The sequence below is a fragment of the Monoraphidium neglectum genome, assembly GCF_000611645.1.
Source record: "Monoraphidium neglectum strain SAG 48.87 unplaced genomic scaffold scaffold00009, whole genome shotgun sequence".
NCBI lineage: Eukaryota > Viridiplantae > Chlorophyta > Chlorophyceae > Sphaeropleales > Selenastraceae > Monoraphidium > Monoraphidium neglectum.
Window position 1 is genome coordinate 59,309 of NW_014013617.1, and position 17,568 is coordinate 76,876.

Genomic DNA, 17,568 nt, shown 5'->3' on the forward strand with positions numbered 1-17,568 from the left:
ATTTGAAATGGTGGCCGGACCGTCACGGTCATTGCTGCACTCCCTTGCTCTGGTGTGCGCTGTGACTGCTGCTGCCGCTGTGCGCAGCCCAGCGTGCCCGAACGGCTGCGTCATCGCAACCACCAACGCGCCACGGCGCTGCGAGTGCATTGAAGAGCGCTGTTCGCGCACCGCGGCAGCCCCCGTCGCCGCCGCCCTCACCGCGCTGGCGCCCAAGCGGGCGGGCCCAGTGACGCTGCCGTTCGCCACCAGCAACGGCAGCGCCGCCCCAGCTTCTGCACGCGGCCGCAGCGCATCTACGGCACCACTTCCTGCCGTGCCCGGCAGCCGCAGCGTCGTGCCACCGCGCGCACTGCTGCCCGACAACTGCGGCGCCTGCAGCGGCTTCAACGCATACGCATCGATGGAAGCGTGTGCAGCGGGCGCCTCGGCCTTCGCGCCCTCGGGCCGGGGCATACCGCCAGGCAGCTACCCACAGCTTGCTGATACACAGAGGTCCAAGGTGGCAGAGCAGCTGTCGCAGATGATGGCGAGCCTCTCGGCACGCCCGCGGGGTGCCGCCGCCGCCAACGCCAGCGCCGCCGCCGGCCGCGGCAGCGGCGTGCGTCCGGCAGGCGGGTTGCGGCGCCGCCTCCTCGGAGGCTAGGCTCGAGCTTAGCTTAGTGTGAGGGCTGGCGCTGGCTGCGGCGGTTTGACCGAGTTGCTGACTGCATGTGAAAGAGCCCTTGTCGCTCGGGCCAACAGCGAATCCTGTCTTCAACGCCGATTGTACTGGCAATTGGAGTCCTGGAGTTGACGGCGGCAGGACACTGTACATCGCAACCCTCCGACCAGGTGGAAAGTGGTCAAGCACACGTGTGAGCTGCAAGCACGGGCCACATCGCTAGGCCAGGGTTTGGAGGGCAACCCGTTGTCGAGCAAGCACCAGGCTGGACACTGACATCCTTTTACAGTGCCCTTGGTTGGCTGCATCATCTTGGTCAGTCTATGTTGTTTTGTCTTTCCTGCAACTGGCTAGCTGACCCACCTGCCTCAGCTGACGCAAGTTCAACCCCTGACATTTCGTGTGTGCAGGGCATCTTATGGCTAATCAACCTGCTGGAACTCTGTCGCCACTCTATTTTGTAGAGCCCAAACTGTTGAGTGTCAGTGTGTGTATACCAGGCTCTGATGCCGTGCATCGAAGCTGGAAAGACTTCTATTTCACAAGCGGCCGCATGGCTTCTGATGTACAGGAAGTCAAGCTCAGACAAGGTCTCCTGGCGTGTGGGCTGGTGGCCGGTGAGCATCAGCAGTGCAGCACGCACGGTCTACCAAGTTGCGGCAATTGCAGCGGGCGCTTGAGGGTGCCCAGCGATCCACATACCCTTTACAGCTCTGCGGCTCTGATTGCAAACCTTGGGCTGATCGCCTGGCAAACGCCCTTCCGTTTGACTCCCCCGCTTCGAGCGGTCCTCACACTATCCCACCGTGGGGGGGGTGGCACTTTGTGCCCTGGCCTTACCAGCGTGTTGCTGCCTGACGGCGCCTCCTGCTTGGCAAGGGCTGAGGATTGGTAGCTCACGAGTGTGCTATTGCCCCGAGCGGCTGTGTGCAGCACCTCGGTCCAGATGGTTACAATTTACCCTCTCTGCTCGTCAGGCTCAGCACGCCCTGTCGCAAATCAAGTTTGCTTGTCAGAAAGCAGTTTCAAAGGTTGTTACGAACCGTCATGGGTACCAGGGTGTAACCTTTCAACCACAAGTACGCTGTGCCTAGTCCTCCTCGCATTTTGAATCCCTGAACACCCTGGCCGGCCTCAACTTTGCGATTTCAAAGCGCAACCCGGGGTGTGCCCCCTGCAGCTCTTCGCAGCAAGCCCAGCTGACAGGCGGCGGCAGCTGCACTATGTGCTCTGAACAGCGCGGCAGCACCACCTGCTGTTTGGTGAGGCGCACAGAAATGGAACGCAGCGTGGGGCCACGCGTGCAAACGGGGCGGGGCGGGCCCAGCAGGAGCCGCAGCTTGGCGTCGTCCAGCCTCACAAAACCGAATAGATTGAATCCGCCCGGCACAGTTCTGTCCTCGAACATCAACGTCAGCAATTCCAGCCGTGCAAAGGCGCCCAGCGGCGCCAGCGCGTCGGCGGCGGGGTCGCCAGCGCCGGTGGCGATGCCGCCAAAGTGTGAGGGCGCCGTGATGGTCAGCGTGACCAGCGTGGCCGCGGGTGGCGCGGCCGCGGGCACCTGCAGCAGGTCCCCCAGGTGCATGTAGCCAGACATGGCACCGATGTCAAGGTCGAGGGCCTGCAGGCTGCACCAGCGCTGCGCCCAGCGACTCGTGTGGCTGACAAACGTCGGCTCTCCGCCCTTAACTGCGTCGGCGCCGATCTCGCCAGCGCCGGTGATTGTGTCGCGAGGGGGCACCTCGAAATCGTAAGCCGCAGCTGGCATGCTGGGTATCCTACAGGGTAAGCACTGCGGGAAGCTGCGCGGCGCGATGCACGCCACAAGCGCAGTGAGGCCCAAGTTGCCCGCCGCGCGCAGCCAGGCGGCCGAAGCGTCGCAGCCGCTGGCCGACAGGCACATGGTGGTGCAGGTGTTTGCCTTGGTGATCTGGAGCTCCTCAATCGCCGGGTGACCGCCGCCGACGAGGGCCGCGCAGCAGCAAGAGCTGTCAACCTGCAGAATGCGCAGCGCCGGCGCGACATGTGCCAAGCCTCGCATGCGCGCCTGGGCGGCGGCGCCGTGCGCTTGCCGTGGGTGCGGCGGAGCCTCTCGGTCGCCGGCGTCTCGTTCGTCCAGGACAGTCGCGAACTCGAGGCGCGTGAGGTTGGGCAGGGCGGGGCAGGCTGCGTCCAAGAGCTTCAAGACGTCTGCTGCGTCGCTTACGCGCAGCTCCAGCAGGTTTGGGCACGTCACGGCCAGGGTCTCCAAGAAATTTTTGTCGGGCGACGCCCAGGGGTCGTGCCTGCTCGAGGGCGCAGGCAGCAAAAGCAGGCAGCGCTTGAGTGCATGCATATGGCCGGCGTGCGTTGACACCACACGCATGATACGTTGGTACGTTCGCGTGTCTCTGGTCTGCTGCGGCGTCTCGAGCGCACCGGCCCGCTGCTCGGCGTATGCATGTCCCCACCCCCCCAGCCGGCCATGTCAAGGTGGGCTCACTGGCAGTCCATTTCAAGTCGTGTGAGGTGCTGCAACTGCCCTTCCTTGAAGTGTTGCATGCCGGTGAACAGCTCGATGCCAGGAAAGTCGCAGCTTTGGACTGCCAAATCATGCAGCCTGGGCAGCGCCGCTAGATCCAGCTCGCCAGGTGGGCGGTCCCAGCTGAGCTTGGTCAACGCAGGGAGGGCAGCGAGCGCATCGACCACCCGGTCGAGCCCTTAGTCGCTATCGTAGCTGTAGCTTGAGCGGAGGGCCAGGCAGATATCGACGCGCTGCAACTTGGTCATGTGCTGCAGCGCCGCCGCGACGGCGCTATGGCAATCAAGGGCGGACGCCCAGCAGGTCAGGCCCAGCTTGGAAGTGTGGCCGCTGCTTCGAGCGGTGCGCAGGTGGTCGGGGGCCAGGTCTGCCAGGCGCAGGCCGAGCGACAAAAGGCCTGGGCAGAGGCGCGCCAGGTGCTCCAGGAGCCGGGTGTCCTCGTGGCTGTGGCCGATACTCAAGTCGGAGATGCGGGTCACGCCCGGCCAGGCGCCGTCTGGCAGGGCCGCGAACGGGCCCAGGAGTGTCGGCAGCGCCTCGCCGCGGGGTGCGCGGCGCAGCAGCGTCGTCGCTTTGGGAAAGCGCGCCGCCAGGGTAGCCACGGCAGGCAACACCTCCGTTGGCTGCTCCGCGGCTGTGAGCCCCAACGCCACTCGGCGCATCAGCGCGTCGATGTCTTCAGGCGGCGGCACGTCAGGCGCGCGTTGGCGCGCCAGCATGGTGGGTCAAGAGCCAACAACACCATGTCGATGCAAACATCCGGGAGATGTTCTAGACTAGCACAAGTACCGTTAGGAAGCGCACGAGGAGGCATTGGATAATTCAGCGCGGTCAAACTGCGGTGATCTGATTGGAAAGTCGATTGCGCGGTGTGTGTATCCGAAAGAGAAAGAAAATCTGCAGTTGAGGTATAATGTGATCCTGGAAACAGCACGCTACAACATTTGGCACCTGTGCCGTCGAAAACTGGTGCATGCTCCTGCAGTGGTCCAGCTGTGATCAACCTGCGACGCGCGACCTGCTCCGCTGCAGTCGTGTCACCATGCTTGTCAAACGCCACACGTATAGCGAGCCCTGACGTGTGCTGTCCCCTTCTTGAACATAAATCCTGCTGGTGACCCACGCTTCTGTGGCGCCGATTTGCACAACCATCACTACTGCATCACAAAGGCTGTCGAGAACTGGTCTCCAGTTACACCAAGAGGCATATGGCGGCTGCGGGGTGTGGTCAGCAAATTTAAATGCTTGCCCGCAATAGGAATTGCGCTTGCCAATTGAGATGGTGTGTTGCCGTCACATCATGGTTGCGTGGTGTTGCATGAAATTCCGATGCTGCCTAATCACACAGCATCCGGCCCTGGGCCATAAGGCTTCCAACTCAAGAAGCTGAATCACATTGCAATAATAACACCTGCCCACCGCACAGCATGAGCTCCCTCTTACTGCACCCGTCCTGCCCAAATCAGTGGCGCGCCGGCTTCGCAAACGAGCCCGATGGCCGCGGGCTCCCGCCCACCGACGGGACGGGGCTGGCCCGGTCCCCCAGTCTTGACGTGCGCAGCCCTGATGGCCCCCGAGTTGGACTGCTGCACGCGCTGGACGGGCGCGCGTCGCCGCCGCCCTCGCTGGCCCCTGCAACGCCCCCACTGCTGGCCTGCTTGTCGGCCGTGACCCTCTTGACGGGCCCCAGCTCGACCTGCGCCGCCCTGCTGGCAAAGTTGAGGGACGAGAGGGTCTCCTGCGTGGAGATGGCCTCTGGGGACAGGTTGCAGACCAGCATCACCTTGCTGCTGCCGCACAAGCTGTCCTGGAGCACCTGGGAGGGAAAAAGGCGTGGGTGCTGCTTGAAAAGCTCCTGGGTGTGTCGATGCCGCAACCCTGCAGCTGCACGTCAGAAGGCGTGGAAGCAGGTGTGCAAGGCCCTTATTGGGCCCAACATGATGTTCTCGTAAGCTTTGATACCCCACCCACCTGGGTGAGCTTGCTGTTGCGGAAGGGGATCTGTTGGGTTGGGGTTGAAGGTTGCAGCAGGGGTGTGTCAGGCCCGGACGATACGTGATGGGCACGATTTTCACCCGGGGGTCAGCCAGACTCATTTACAACTGCATCTGACAGCCTGGATGCACTCACATCCCAGCACAAATGCTCACATGTGGGGTGCGGCGCTGCAGCGCGCTGATGACGTCCCCCAGGGCTGACAAGCTCTTGTTGATGGCCTGCGCCTCCTTGAGCTGCTCCCCTGTGACCTCTGACCGCTCGATCCGCTCGCTGCCCGCCTACAAATTAAGTTCAAAAATAGTAGATTGGTGATAAAGGCTGGATTCCATTTGCAGATAAACAAGAGCTGTCAGGGAATTTCAAATGTGGCCCGGGGGTATGCAACCCTAGTGGTTGCACCCGAGAGCGATCAATGGCGGTGTGTGTGGGAGTGTCAGCCAGCCTGCACTTGGGCAGGTTGCCCATGACTCAATCAACCAGCATCTTTGTAAGCGGCAGCACGTCCCTGCCCCCCCCCCTTGCGGCCCCACCCACCAAGTCGACGAGGTGCATGAGGGTGGTGACGGGCCGCCCCTCCTGCATGTTGCGGACCTTCACGCTGACCAGCGCGTGGCTGCGGCTGCTGACCGCGTTGAGCGCTGTGGACGCCGTGCGGCGCGCGCGGCTGCCCTCTCGGAGGGCGTCCTGGACCTCATCTGGTGTCGACACCGGCCGCCATAGCAGGGCCTGGACCCTGGGGGGTGGCAATCAGGTATAAGAAGCAACACATTGTGATTAATGGCATCAGGCCTTGAGGAGGGGTGGGTAGTGTGGCAGTTGCCAAACGGTGCCCCTACTGAGCAGGGTCCAGGGGGGGACCCCACCTGTCCATGTTGGGCGGCAGCTCGCCGGCGCCGAGCGCCGACACATCGCGCGTGCAGCGCGCCACCGCGTCCTGCCCGGGAGCGCCGCTGCCGCCAGTCGCGGACGACAGGGCCAGCAGGTCGTGGACCGCCTGGCGGTGTTGTGTGAGCGCGAGGCGTTCAAGGTCTTACAGGCATGCCCCGCAGCAGTGGGGAGGGCCTCCCGGCAGTTCAGCAGCACTATGCTCACTTGGGCGTGCTGTTTCCCACAACCCCACACACCTGCGCTGCTGTGCAAGGTGCATTGCAACCTTGTCCCTGCATTTGGCAGCTGTGCTCATGTGCATCCGCTTGCACGCCGACGTTTGCACGCACCTCGTTGTAAATTTCCAACACTGCCACCGAGAAAGACCACGTGCGGTCAGGTTCCTCGGCGGCAATGCGGAACAGCTCCTGGGAGGTTTGATGTTGCAGGTGCAAGGTGACCCGGGCACCCAAGATTAGCAGGGTGCCTGATAATCAGCGGCAAAAGCACTCCCAAGCGCCAGATCGGCAAGGGGGCACGGCTGACGACCGAGAGTGCAGAGGTGCAGGCTTGTGAGCTGTAACGCTTGCAGCCCGCATAGAGGGGGGAGCCCTGCCAGCGCACCTGCAGCGCGCGCGTGTTGATGCCGGGGTCCTCCGTCGGCCCCTGCATGGTGAAGGTCTTGCCGCTGCCCGTCTGTCCGTAAGCAAAGATGCACACGTTGTAGCCGTCGGCGCAGGACCGCACCAGCGGCAGCACCTCGGCAAACACGCGCCCCTGGTCCGCGTCGGGGCCGAACACAGCGTCAAATTCGAACTCGCGGTGGCGGCACGAGGTGGGGTCCTGGAGCGTCAGGAGGCCCTCCAGGGGGAAGTTGATGACGGAGCGCGCGCAGGGCTGCGGGGGCCGCACGCGGGCCATGACGCGGATGTTGCCGCGCACGACCTGCACGGGGCGTCAGGCGGCGCGACGAGTTGGAGCGGGTGTGAGCTCCAGCCGCAGCAGGACGGAACGCCGGTCAGGTGTGGAAGCAGCTTGCTGATAAGCAGTCCACGATGATTTTACAACGCAGGACGGACTGGAGGGACATCCGCTTGTCAGGCAGCACACCTGCAGCTGCTCGTGCAGCTGCCGCCTGACTGCCCGCTCCTTCAAAAAGTTATCCTTCCACTCCGCTGCCGCAGCGCTCGCTGCCGCCACCGTCGCCTGTGCCTCCATGAGAGCCGCCTGCAGCGAAGCCACCTGCCGCAGGCAAGGCGGGTGTGCCCGCAGATGTTTTGCTCGACTCCGGTGATGTGCACCGATTGCAACCCTTCTAGAAACGGCAGAAATCCAGGCCTGTTGCCGTGCCGCCAAAGCTGCTACCGCGCCTGCCGTGAAACGAGGCGTATCAAAGACTGATTGCAAGGGCCCACGCACCTGTGCAATGACGGCCACCGCCTTATCGCGCTCTTCCACCGCTTTGGCCCTCTCCTGCTGCGCCCGTTGCCGCTCCTGTGGGATGAGAGACGCGGCCCTCAGAAGTGGACACGCGCTCCACTCACTCTCAAAACCCTGCTGTCCTTCCATTTTCATAACAGGACAGCTCAATTTTTGGCTCGAGGCGCACTGCCACCCGTGCCCCAACAGGCTGGCTGGGTGTTCCGCCACAGCCGCCACCCACCTGCACAGCGCGGTCCCGATCAGCTTCGACCTCAGTCGTGTGGCCCCTCAGCGCCGCCAGCTCAGCGCCCCGCGCGTCCAGCTGCTCCTGCAGCAGCTTCCCCTCGCGCTCGCTCTTGTCGCTGTCGCCCGCGCTGCGGTCCTGCCAGATCGCCATTTGGCGCCGCATCGCCTCCAGATCCTGGCGATCAAATAAGGCGAAGCTGTTGCACATCCGTTCCCAGCACAGCCGGGAGCGCAAGCTTCGGTGACAAAGCTGCACTTCCTGGTGGGAGACCACAGGCCCCTCCACACTACGGCAGAACACTTCCGGCGCAAGCTGCTCCCAAACGCACCCTCCGCACCCACCTGCGCCAGCCCGTCCCTCTCTCGCTGAACCCCCTCCAGCTGCGCGTTCATGGTGGACAGGGTGGACTCCAAGTCATACTGCAACAGGGGCAGCGGCGATCATTGGCGACGCCAGGTCAGCGTGGTGAGGCCGCCCACATAGTACCAACCAAGAACAACCACCAACTGAGCTGCGCCTCACGCGCCTGCCTGCATCGTCCCTATTCCAGGGCCCCGCGGGTCATCCCTGCCCGCTGCAGGTGGCGCGTCAACCTTCGGGGCCATAAGCATGTCGCGCCGCACCTTGGCCTTCCACGCCTCTAGGTTCTCCTCTTTGAGCCGCTCGCACTCCGCCACCGCCGCCTCTGCTTCCGCGACCCGCTGCTGCAGCGACCGGCACTCCGCCTCCAGCCTGAACGATTGATTTGAGGGGTGCCACCTTGACTTAAGAGTTCAACAGACTTTCGCAGATACACCCGATCTGTGGCACAACAGCACCGTGCTATCCGCTGGTCTCCCTCAGCCCAGGCACCCGTCAGGTGTGGGTGCCTCGCGCTTGCGCAGTCGCGCCCACCTGCTCCTCGCCACCTCCTTCTCCAGCAGCCGCTCGTTGGCTTCTGCCAGCGCCTCCCCCATTGCTTGGTGCCGTGCCTCGTCGTCACTTTCTCGCGCCGCGTCGTCCTCTGCCGCGGTGACGTACCTTTGTTGGGGAAAGCAGCAGGGTTTAAGGCTTCAAGCCCACAATGACATGCCAGGGCGGTCCTCGTTCAGACCACATGCACGTTCAGTTGTAATACTTATATAAGCTCAAATTGAGCATGATGAAAACACATGCTACAACTCACCACTGCTGCTTTGCTTGATTGATGCTTGCTCTTGTGACACGCAGCATCCCCAACCCTGATCCTGCTCAAGCCGTGCTCAACCCACCTGGAATAATTTTTGATGGCGCCCCAAGTGGATGACGCCGTTGACAACCCCCCGCCGCCAGCCATCATGCCTCCGCCGTAGCCTGCGCCCGGCCCTGTGCCACCGCTGCTGCCGGCGCTCGCGTTTGTCGTGCGCCTGCTCGCAGAGGTGCGCGGCTGCGTGCTGCCTGCCACCGCGTCTGACCCTCCGTTGGTCTGCCATTCGCGTGGCTGCTGCTGCTGCTGCTGCTGCTGCTGCTGCGGTTGCTGTTGATGATTCTGCGACTGACGCGGCAGCGGTGGCAGCCCTGACAGCGTCGCTCCGGGATGGCCCACCAGAGCCGAGGTGTTCGCGACGGTCGACGTCCGCTGGCGCACCCAGCTGCTGACGTTGCTGAACCAGTCGCTGCTGCTGCTGCCCAGCGCAGCTGCCGCGGCCATCGTGGGGCTGTTGGAGGGGCGGTCAGGGTCGCCCAGGGACTGCAGCAGGTCCTTGTTCGGAACCCCCGATGAAAAGGAGGCGGCGGAGCGCGCTGGTGCGGCTGCTGCGCTGGGGCTCGCATGCGCAGCGTCATCATCATCGTCAAAAGCGCTGCTCGGGCGAGACGGCTCTGCAGCGCGACATGCGCGTGGTGGGTTGAAGGGCTGGTACGAAGAGCTCAAGATGTCGTCTGCTGCCGCTGCCCTGCATATTTTACTGGTGGCAGCTGAGCTGGAGCCGGTTGACCAACGCAGCACCTGACGGACACCGCTGGCCGACAGTGCAAAGTTTCACAGCCCCACGCACCTCGTGCGGACTTGATCAATCGTTCCTTGCCATCGCCTTTCTCCTCCAGCTTCAGCTCGAGCAGCGCGATCTTCTCTAGCAGCCTGTCCACCAGCTCCCCCTTGATGCGGGGAGATGCGGTATGAAGGGCTACCAAGGGGTCCTCTGGACCTTGCGCTCGCGGGAAGACGCCCTCACGCTGCATTTCGTTCGTTGACTGGGCGGGCCCTGCAGGAAGCCTGCCCTCATTCAAAACCTGCGTCAACGAAGCATCCACTTTCTAAAACAATCTGGGTTATATGTCAATTGATCAAAGCTCGTTCGCTTGCAAGCGATCTGCAGCAGCTGCATCCAACTTAGGGCTGATGTTCTATCATTTCAACGTCTGAGAACGCATGCAAAATTAGCGCGTTATTCACGCGTCAGGGTGCACCCAAGGACATTGGTCAGCTTTGAAAGCTGTGGAACCACGCGCGCTGCTGCTGCTGCCGTCACTTGGGCTCAGCTGGCGCCTGACACAAAACGCCGATGGCGGCGGTGACGGTGCGGAAATTGAAGCTTCCAATCCCCGTCACAATAGTGACAGGTGGCCTCGGCACGGGCAAGACCACTGTACTCCGCCACCTAGTGGCGAACAAGCCGCCTGAGGGTGGGTCGCCCCGCGCCATCTGATGTGCACTTCGCCGCCGCCCATAGCTTGCACATCTCAAATTAGGACCACGCAGCAAGGCTCGTCAGCAATTATGCATTGTAGGCTTGTGATCCGCCGCGCCTGGCCTACACCGCTCCCTCCGAACACCCAGAGCACTGGGCGATCGTGGTGAACGAGTTTGGCGCTGTAGGGATCGATGGCGCCGCCATCGAGGCCGCGGCCGCCGACAGCGGCGGCGGGAGGACGGTGGTGAGGCAGATCGCCGGCGGCTGCATGTGCTGCGTCACGTTGGGGCTGCTGTCGGCCTGCATCGCCCAGATCATCCGGCAGACCAAGCCTGACAGGTGTGGTGTCAGCTATGGCATCACCAGGCTAACATCCCAAATGTGTGCGCGTGTCCGTGTGAATGTATGAGAGAGGGAGAGAAAGTGTGTGTGTGTGTGTGTGCATGTGTGTGTGTGTGTGTGTGTGTGTGCGCGTGTGTGTGTGTGCGTGTGCGCGCGCGTGAATATGTGTTTGGATTTGTCGCGCAGCGGGCAAGCTGACCTCGTTTGGCGTGCCGAAACAGCGGCCATGCCCCTACATCATTGCTGTTTTGCTCTTCTGTATCAGCTGGCGCGCGATTCCAGCATGATCCAATCCGCTTTCGCGCATACCGCCGTGCACGCGCCGCTCAACCGCCCAGGCTGCTCCTGGAGCCGAGCGGGCTGGGCCACCCAGGGGGCCTGGTGGACGTGCTGCGGGGGGAGCACCTGCGCAGCGCGCTGCACCTCAACGCCATCATCTGCCTGGTGCGCCGCGGGGCGCGGGCACGGTCTCGTGCGCTGCGCACGCTGGCGCCGGCGGCCGCCGTTTCAAATGGCGCGGCTGGCAGCACAGCTCGTCTACAAGAAGCAGAGTCTGGCCATCGACCTCTTCCCAGTGTTGTGCAATACCCACCTTGCATGTGTTCAACTTCAATCAGGTGGACCTATCTTGCTTTGACCCGCCGGCTCTGGAGGGCGTAGGCGTGATCTCAGATCAGATCGCGATCGCAGACATTCTCGTTGGCAGCAAAGCTGATCTGCTGCCAGGGAAGGGGGTCGCCGGCGGCGGGGACCACGGATGTCGGGCGGAAGCGGATCAGGCAGCTGCAGGTGACGGCGCAGACGCCCTTTTGGAGGGGCCAGGTGCAGCGTCGCCCTTGCTGGAACGGGAGCTGGCGCCGGCAGCCAACGCGTCAGCCGCAGGACATGATAAGAAGGAGCCGGGCGGAGACGAATGCGGGCGCGCCAGCGTCGCGCGCGGCGGTGTGCCAGGCACGGTCGCAGCCTTCAAGGAGTGGGCCGGCAGCATGTACCCCCCAAAGTGTGAGGTGCTGGTGATTGACGGCGGAAGGCTGGACCCTGCTGTGCTGGACCGTCCCCGCAGCAGCGCGTTTGCAACACTAACCGCCGCCTGGCGGCAGCCGGGCGGCCGCGCGCGGCGGAGGGGTGGCGGCGGCGGTGGCGGCGCCACGAACGCGGCAGCGGCCGGAGCGCCGGCGCCTGCGGCGGCGGAGGATCAGCTGCAGGAGCAGCCTGAGCCACCCGCGCCACGCGCGCCCACACGAGTGCTGCGGCCCGGGGACGTGTCATCAGATGGGCATGCAGCGTGCGGCTGGGTGTTTCACGAGTCCGACGTCTTTGACCGCCCCCGCCTGCTGGGCCTGCTGCGCGCGCTGCGGCCGCCGCGCGTGGCGCGCGCGAAAGGCGTGTTTCGCGTTGGCCCCACTGAGTGGGTGCTGCCCTCAGTGGTGCTTGGTGGGAACGGGTTTCACGACGTTGCTCTGACAAAAGCGTGCTACCGGGGACAAAGCTGTGCTGAGGTGATACTGACAGCGGCGGCCAACCGTGTGGCTAACGGGGCAGGCGAAGCGGGAAGCGCAGCAGACACTGTAGCAGCAAATTGCGAAGCCGCTTCAGGCAAGGACATGGAGCGGCGCGTCGCGGCGGCAGTTTTGGCAGCAATACAGGGGGACTTTGGGCCCTTGGACTTGGTTTTTCTGGACGCTTTGGTGGCGACTTGATGTTACTCGCCTCTACCGGTGCTGTGTGATCACAAAGCACCCACACATAATAATGTGTCCAAGATGACTTGAGGCGATTCGCTCTCGCTTTGCAAGCAGCCAGCTTGCCAGTGCATCCAGCAGAGGAATAAATTCGTAGGCGCCAGCATATAGATGCATAAGAATATGGCGCAACTACACACCTGCCAGTATCTCACAATCCTCCCCCCCCCCCCCAAACGGCTAGAGTAGCTACATGCTGCAAGTCGATTGAGCCCCTTGGCACTCAGTTTATGATGCGTGCAAGTGTGCGTAAAAACGTACGACCTAGACGAAATGATATCGGCATCCGCATAACGAGGCACTATTCCTCCATCCTGCAAACCAACTCGGCGGCGCATCAGGAACATCAAAATGACTGCGTGAGCTCACACAAACCAGCGCGTCAGCCGGTGTTGCGCGAATGGCTGACGGTGAACCAAGAGGGCAGCAGCGCGCTGGACAGGCGGTCGATGAGGAACGCGGCTGCCTTGGCCCAAGGGCTGCTGGCGTTGAAGAGCTGCAGGGCAACAGGGGGCAAGGGCAGCACACCATTAAGTCAGGCGTTGTTGCATCCGTACACAAAGCGCTCAGAAGAGCCCTGGCGGCATTCCTGGGCACACACGACATATTGCTAGGGCGGCAACTTTGTCCCTGCGGCCAACGACTTACCCGCTGCTGCCAGCTGGCTTCCCACGGCCGGCCCTCTGGGTATGGGAAAGCGGCGCCTGCAATAACAATGCAACGTTGGAGATGTGCGGCTTGGATACGCAAACGTTTCCAACCCCGCCCGCTCCTTCAACCTCACACGTAGCAGGTGCCACGAGCCTCCTCCTGGTGTGCAACAGCCTGCCTGTTTGGGCGTTGCTGCCATGGGCTTGACCGGGGTCTCACCTACGGCCCACAGCAGGCCGAACGCACCCCCCAGGCCGCCGCTATTCCCAACCCGGCGATCCATGACGTAGCCCATGGTGAATGACGTCACCTTCCCCTGGAAACAGACGCCAAATCATGGGGGGGGGGGGGGTGCAGCAAAGCCAAGGCGGCCGCGACATACTTGAGATGTTCAGGCCTGCACAACAACCCTAAAACTGGCCAGGCATCAACATGGCAATCAAGATCCGGCTGTTGATCCCTGAAACCAAACCGTCAGACACGGCAAGGGGTTTGGAGTGCGCTGATGCAGGCGGCAACCCTGCACACAAGCATGGTGATTGGGAAAGGGAATTATGCGTGACCCCAGGCACCTGCTCATCAAACGTGAGGCTGCTGGTCTGCGGAGGCAGCTCCACCAGCTTGCCGGTGGGCGGGAGCGGGGCCGGCGCTCGCGCGCGCAGGTAGCCCTGCAGCGAAGGTTGCAGGAGAGAGGGGGGTGGAGAGGGCGGTCACCAAGGTTGCATAACACCAAGTCAATGGGCTTGGCAATTCAGTGGAGGTCTGTCAACCGGCATGGGCAGAGGTGGCGGAGGCTGGCGGCGGGGCCCACTGATCCCGCCCGCAAGCAATCGTCCGTCACGTTACTCCTGAAAGCGCACCAGATGGCGGCCGACTGGGCGGTTGGTCAGCCAAACGCGGTGGGGCTCCAGGGGGTCCACTCTGAGGCCATGAAGCAGGCAGGTGTGATGCACACAGGGGCCGAGCAATAAGCACTTCAAATGCTTCCGGCGCTGGGGCTCGCATGACAAGCAAGTGGTGTGTGCTAGCTGCTGGCGCCCACGATTGCAAGCATACACATCATCGGAAGCGTTTGTCACAAGGCTGTTTGCCAGTCAGCATGGCGGCTGCTAGGCATGGGGCAGCATTGCTGCACCCCACCTGACGTGGTAGATGCGAGCCTGCATGTCAGGGAAAGCTGACTCCAGGTCCAGGTACTCCATAGTGGACGCAAAACCCTTGCAATTAAATTGATGATGGTGAGGGTTTAACAGCGTTGATGTGGGCGAATGTGGGGCGCCGGGGCGAGGCAGCAGGCGATCAAGGCTACTGCACAACAAACGTTGCGGTACGGGATGTACTGTTGCGCAGTGTGCCACACCCTGTGCATGATGCTGTGCGGTGTGTTGCTGCATAGTGTACTGCTGTGCAGTGCGGTGCTGCCGAGTATGCTGCTGCTCACAGACCTGCTTGTCCAGGGGCCCGATGAAGGGCGCAGAGAAGGCAAAGTCCTCGGCCAGCTGGTCCTGGCACCTGCAACCGCCCGATAGCGGGGCCGCTGCGTGTAATCGTGCTTGGAGGATTGCAGGCAGCAGGCGCTGCGCCAGAAAGGGGCGGAGGCCACGCTCGCAAGCCGCCAGGGACACCAATTTTGCACAGGATTACGTGCCAGGTGAATTCGCTGGTTGCAAATCCAGGTGGCCGGGGGAACGGGGCAGGGTGTACCCAGCAAATCCCCGCCCTCCTCTGCCTTTGCTTGCCACCTTCGAATGGCGCTGAGACGGCGCCCGCGCCTCTCACTTGTGCACCCCCTTGGCCAGGATCCCCTTGGCCACCTCCACCAGCTCAGCCGGGCGAATCGGGAACGTCGACGCGGCCAGCAGCGCCTGGGATGTTGCAGGTTCCGTGGGAGGTTGCGCAGCTTTGCAGGACGTGCAGTGTCAAAAGTTGTGCAGTTTTTCTGGTTGTGCAGTTATGCAGGTTGTGCAGCAGGTGAAGGAAGGGTGGCAGGTTGTGCAGCAGGTGAAGGAAGGGTGGCAGGGAACGTAGATCCGCAGGTAGTCCAAACCAATGGTACAGGGTGGCGGGGAACAACATAGGTGAGCGCGGCAGCAATGTGCAGCGGTGATGCACAGTCCGCACACCATAAAAAAGCTGGGGTCATGGGGCCGGCCCCGCCTCACTGACCCCAACCATCCACACACAGACACTCACACCAATTCCTCCAAACCCCAACAGCTGCGGCCCCTTTACCTCTTCATCCAGAAACAGCCCCATGTCCAGGGTCGGGGCCGCCCTCTCTACTGCCTTGTCGCCAGTTGTGCGGGCGGCCGGCACCGCGTCGCGCGTCAGGGCTGTGCGCCCCTTGTCGGCGGGAAGGGGTGTTGTTGGCAGCGGCGTGTCGGGCGCGAGGGCGGTGTGCTGGTCGCCCTCGCGCGCCGTCCCGGTTGTCTGTGCGCTCTCGTCGCCATCCAGAGTGAGGTCTGAAGGCGCCGCGGCGACGGCGTGCACCGTCGGGTGCTGCCCGGCTGAGGGGTGCGACGCGCCAGCGCGCGGTGCTGGGGCGTTCTGGTCATGCGCACCACGGGCGGCGTCCGCCAGCCCGTCGCCGCCCGCCGGCTTGAAAGGGGCCCTGACGTGGCTTGCGGGCTCTGTGTGCTTGTGCTTGTGCTTGCCCTTGTGCAGATGAAACATGGCTCGGAAGGGCGCTGATGTGCAGTGGCCGAGAAGGGTGACGTCACTGCCTTCGTGATCCCTGTGCGCTGCAGCTGCAACGGTTGGTATGGACGGGTGGTGATAGTGACTATGTCATTTAAATGTCAATCGCATGTGCCGCTGCGCGGATGTGTCACCGTATGATGCTCGCGGGCATGCGTTGGTGCCGCAGTGCTGCGAGTCGAGAATCACAGTGCCGCCCGTCAACAAGGCTTTGGTCGCATAATCACCAGAGCGCATTGGCGTCATCTAGCACCGCTGATGCGCCAAGTCGGCAGAGGCACAACTGGGCTACTACCAGATCCTATGACGTGGCATGCTATCACCGGCTGATGAAGAAATGCGTTGGCTTACAACGGTAGATTTTGGCACGGTGGGGCGCATGGATACTTTGGGGTGCAGCTAGGAGTGCAGCGAATTGCATGGGCTTGCAAGCTTGCAGTCATTTTACACGCCAACTCCTACTGTGTGAGTTACCTGACACCCACCCTGCCAAATCCAGCATGTTCCCAAGGACCAGGTGGCCCTGTTTAGCTGTGATGCGCGTAATCCTGCTGCTGCAGCTGCAGTGCATGTCCGATCCTTCCCGACAGGGGCGGATGAGAGCTCTTCTCACACATAGCCTGAGCCAGCAGCCAGTTTGGGTGGCGCGTGCCACACCTACCCAACAAGGCGATGTGTGCGCGTATCGCTGTGTCAAGACGACCATGGCAAGCAGGGCTGCTAAATATTGAAGGTTGATGGTCCATGGAAGCCGTTTGGATGACTTGCGTGCTCAAGTGCCGAACTTTTTTGCCTAGATTTTGCCAACTGACGTCACTACACATCAGCGGTAACCGGCCATGCAGTCACCACAGTGACTGCGGTGTGCAATGACAAGCATAAAACTCTTCGGCTCGGGCAGGATGGTGTTCTTTTCAGCCCTTGACCATGCGAGTGCTGAGGAGCAGAGCTACTCTCTGTACACGTTCGCTTGAGAGGGTGCTTTGGCTGCGAGCCGTGCCGGTGCTGACCGTTGCGCGCTGCTGTTGATGCAGGCGTTTCCGCACAGGGGACCGTGGCAGCAGCTTAGTCTACTTGCAAGTGCACCGTGCAAGTGGTGGTCCCGCTGGCCTGGCGAAAGCGCCGGAGCGGGATGCATCCGGACTGCTCATATTTGCCACTCTCAGGTTCAGTGCGTGTGGTAGCTGGCGAGTTTCACTCACGCAACTACAATGCCATGTCATCACGCACCTGTATTGATGAACCTGCTCCCAATCAGCCCTTACACCACAAGCTGCACGCACAAGCCATTACAAGCGCCGCATCTTGCCGCCGCAGCTGCTGAGAAGGCAGAGAGGCAGCGGGACATGACGATAGCAGACGACCAGGTATCTTAAGCATCAAACGTCTCTTGATATGTGACACGATGCCAAGCTCTGTTTGCTGCACAGCTAGCGCGCACCCGACGGTGTCCTCGGGGTGCAAGCGCCACCAGCGATAAGTGCGCACGGCAGGGGTCGGAGAACTTGATCAACCGCCTGAGCAGCAGCATGCTGGTGGTGTTGACAGCGCATATCCTTATACTTTCGTCAGCAGCCGGCTTGACTGCAGGTGCGGCCCTTGGATTCACGCGGAATGATCGGGTTTTCCCCCGGCCACCTCGTTACGGAGTTTGCCTGGTAATATGCAGGCGTTGATGCCACTGGCACAGTTGGAGCTGGTGAAGGGCTGCAGAATGTCGCGGCAACGCCGCGCTATGGGCGGTGCGTCAGCCTGAGCACGCATGG

The 17,568-nt window shown here is 62.5% G+C and overlaps 4 protein-coding genes across 4 annotated transcripts; all 4 read right to left on the minus strand.

Moving 5' to 3' along the window:
- Positions 1-1,754: 1,754 nt before the first annotated feature.
- On the minus strand, positions 1,755-2,432 carry MNEG_0143 (hypothetical protein; the record flags this gene model as incomplete). Its single annotated transcript, XM_014051384.1, has 1 exon — positions 1,755-2,432. One exon carries the CDS (start codon positions 2,430-2,432, stop codon positions 1,755-1,757), a length of 678 nt encoding a protein of 225 aa, XP_013906838.1.
- Positions 2,433-3,364: 932 nt separating this feature from the next.
- MNEG_0144 (hypothetical protein) lies at positions 3,365-3,904 on the minus strand (the record flags this gene model as incomplete). The annotated part of the gene is made up of 1 exon (XM_014051385.1): positions 3,365-3,904. The coding sequence occupies one exon, from the start codon at positions 3,902-3,904 to the stop codon at positions 3,365-3,367; it is 540 nt and encodes a 179-aa protein (XP_013906839.1).
- Positions 3,905-4,647: 743 nt separating this feature from the next.
- On the minus strand, positions 4,648-8,931 carry MNEG_0145 (hypothetical protein; the record flags this gene model as incomplete). The annotated part of the gene is made up of 14 exons (XM_014051386.1): positions 4,648-5,001; positions 5,157-5,186; positions 5,336-5,461; positions 5,718-5,916; positions 6,047-6,177; positions 6,401-6,478; positions 6,675-6,995; positions 7,161-7,292; positions 7,470-7,544; positions 7,714-7,893; positions 8,061-8,138; positions 8,343-8,451; positions 8,614-8,739; positions 8,885-8,931. 14 exons carry the CDS (start codon positions 8,929-8,931, stop codon positions 4,648-4,650), a joined length of 1,986 nt encoding a protein of 661 aa, XP_013906840.1.
- Positions 8,932-12,836: 3,905 nt separating this feature from the next.
- Positions 12,837-15,778, minus strand: MNEG_0146 (hypothetical protein; the record flags this gene model as incomplete). Its single annotated transcript, XM_014051387.1, has 9 exons — positions 12,837-12,950; positions 13,103-13,158; positions 13,325-13,421; positions 13,678-13,773; positions 13,966-14,026; positions 14,246-14,322; positions 14,551-14,617; positions 14,885-14,970; positions 15,338-15,778. The coding sequence occupies 9 exons, from the start codon at positions 15,776-15,778 to the stop codon at positions 12,837-12,839; spliced, it is 1,095 nt and encodes a 364-aa protein (XP_013906841.1).
- Positions 15,779-17,568: the final 1,790 nt, after the last annotated feature.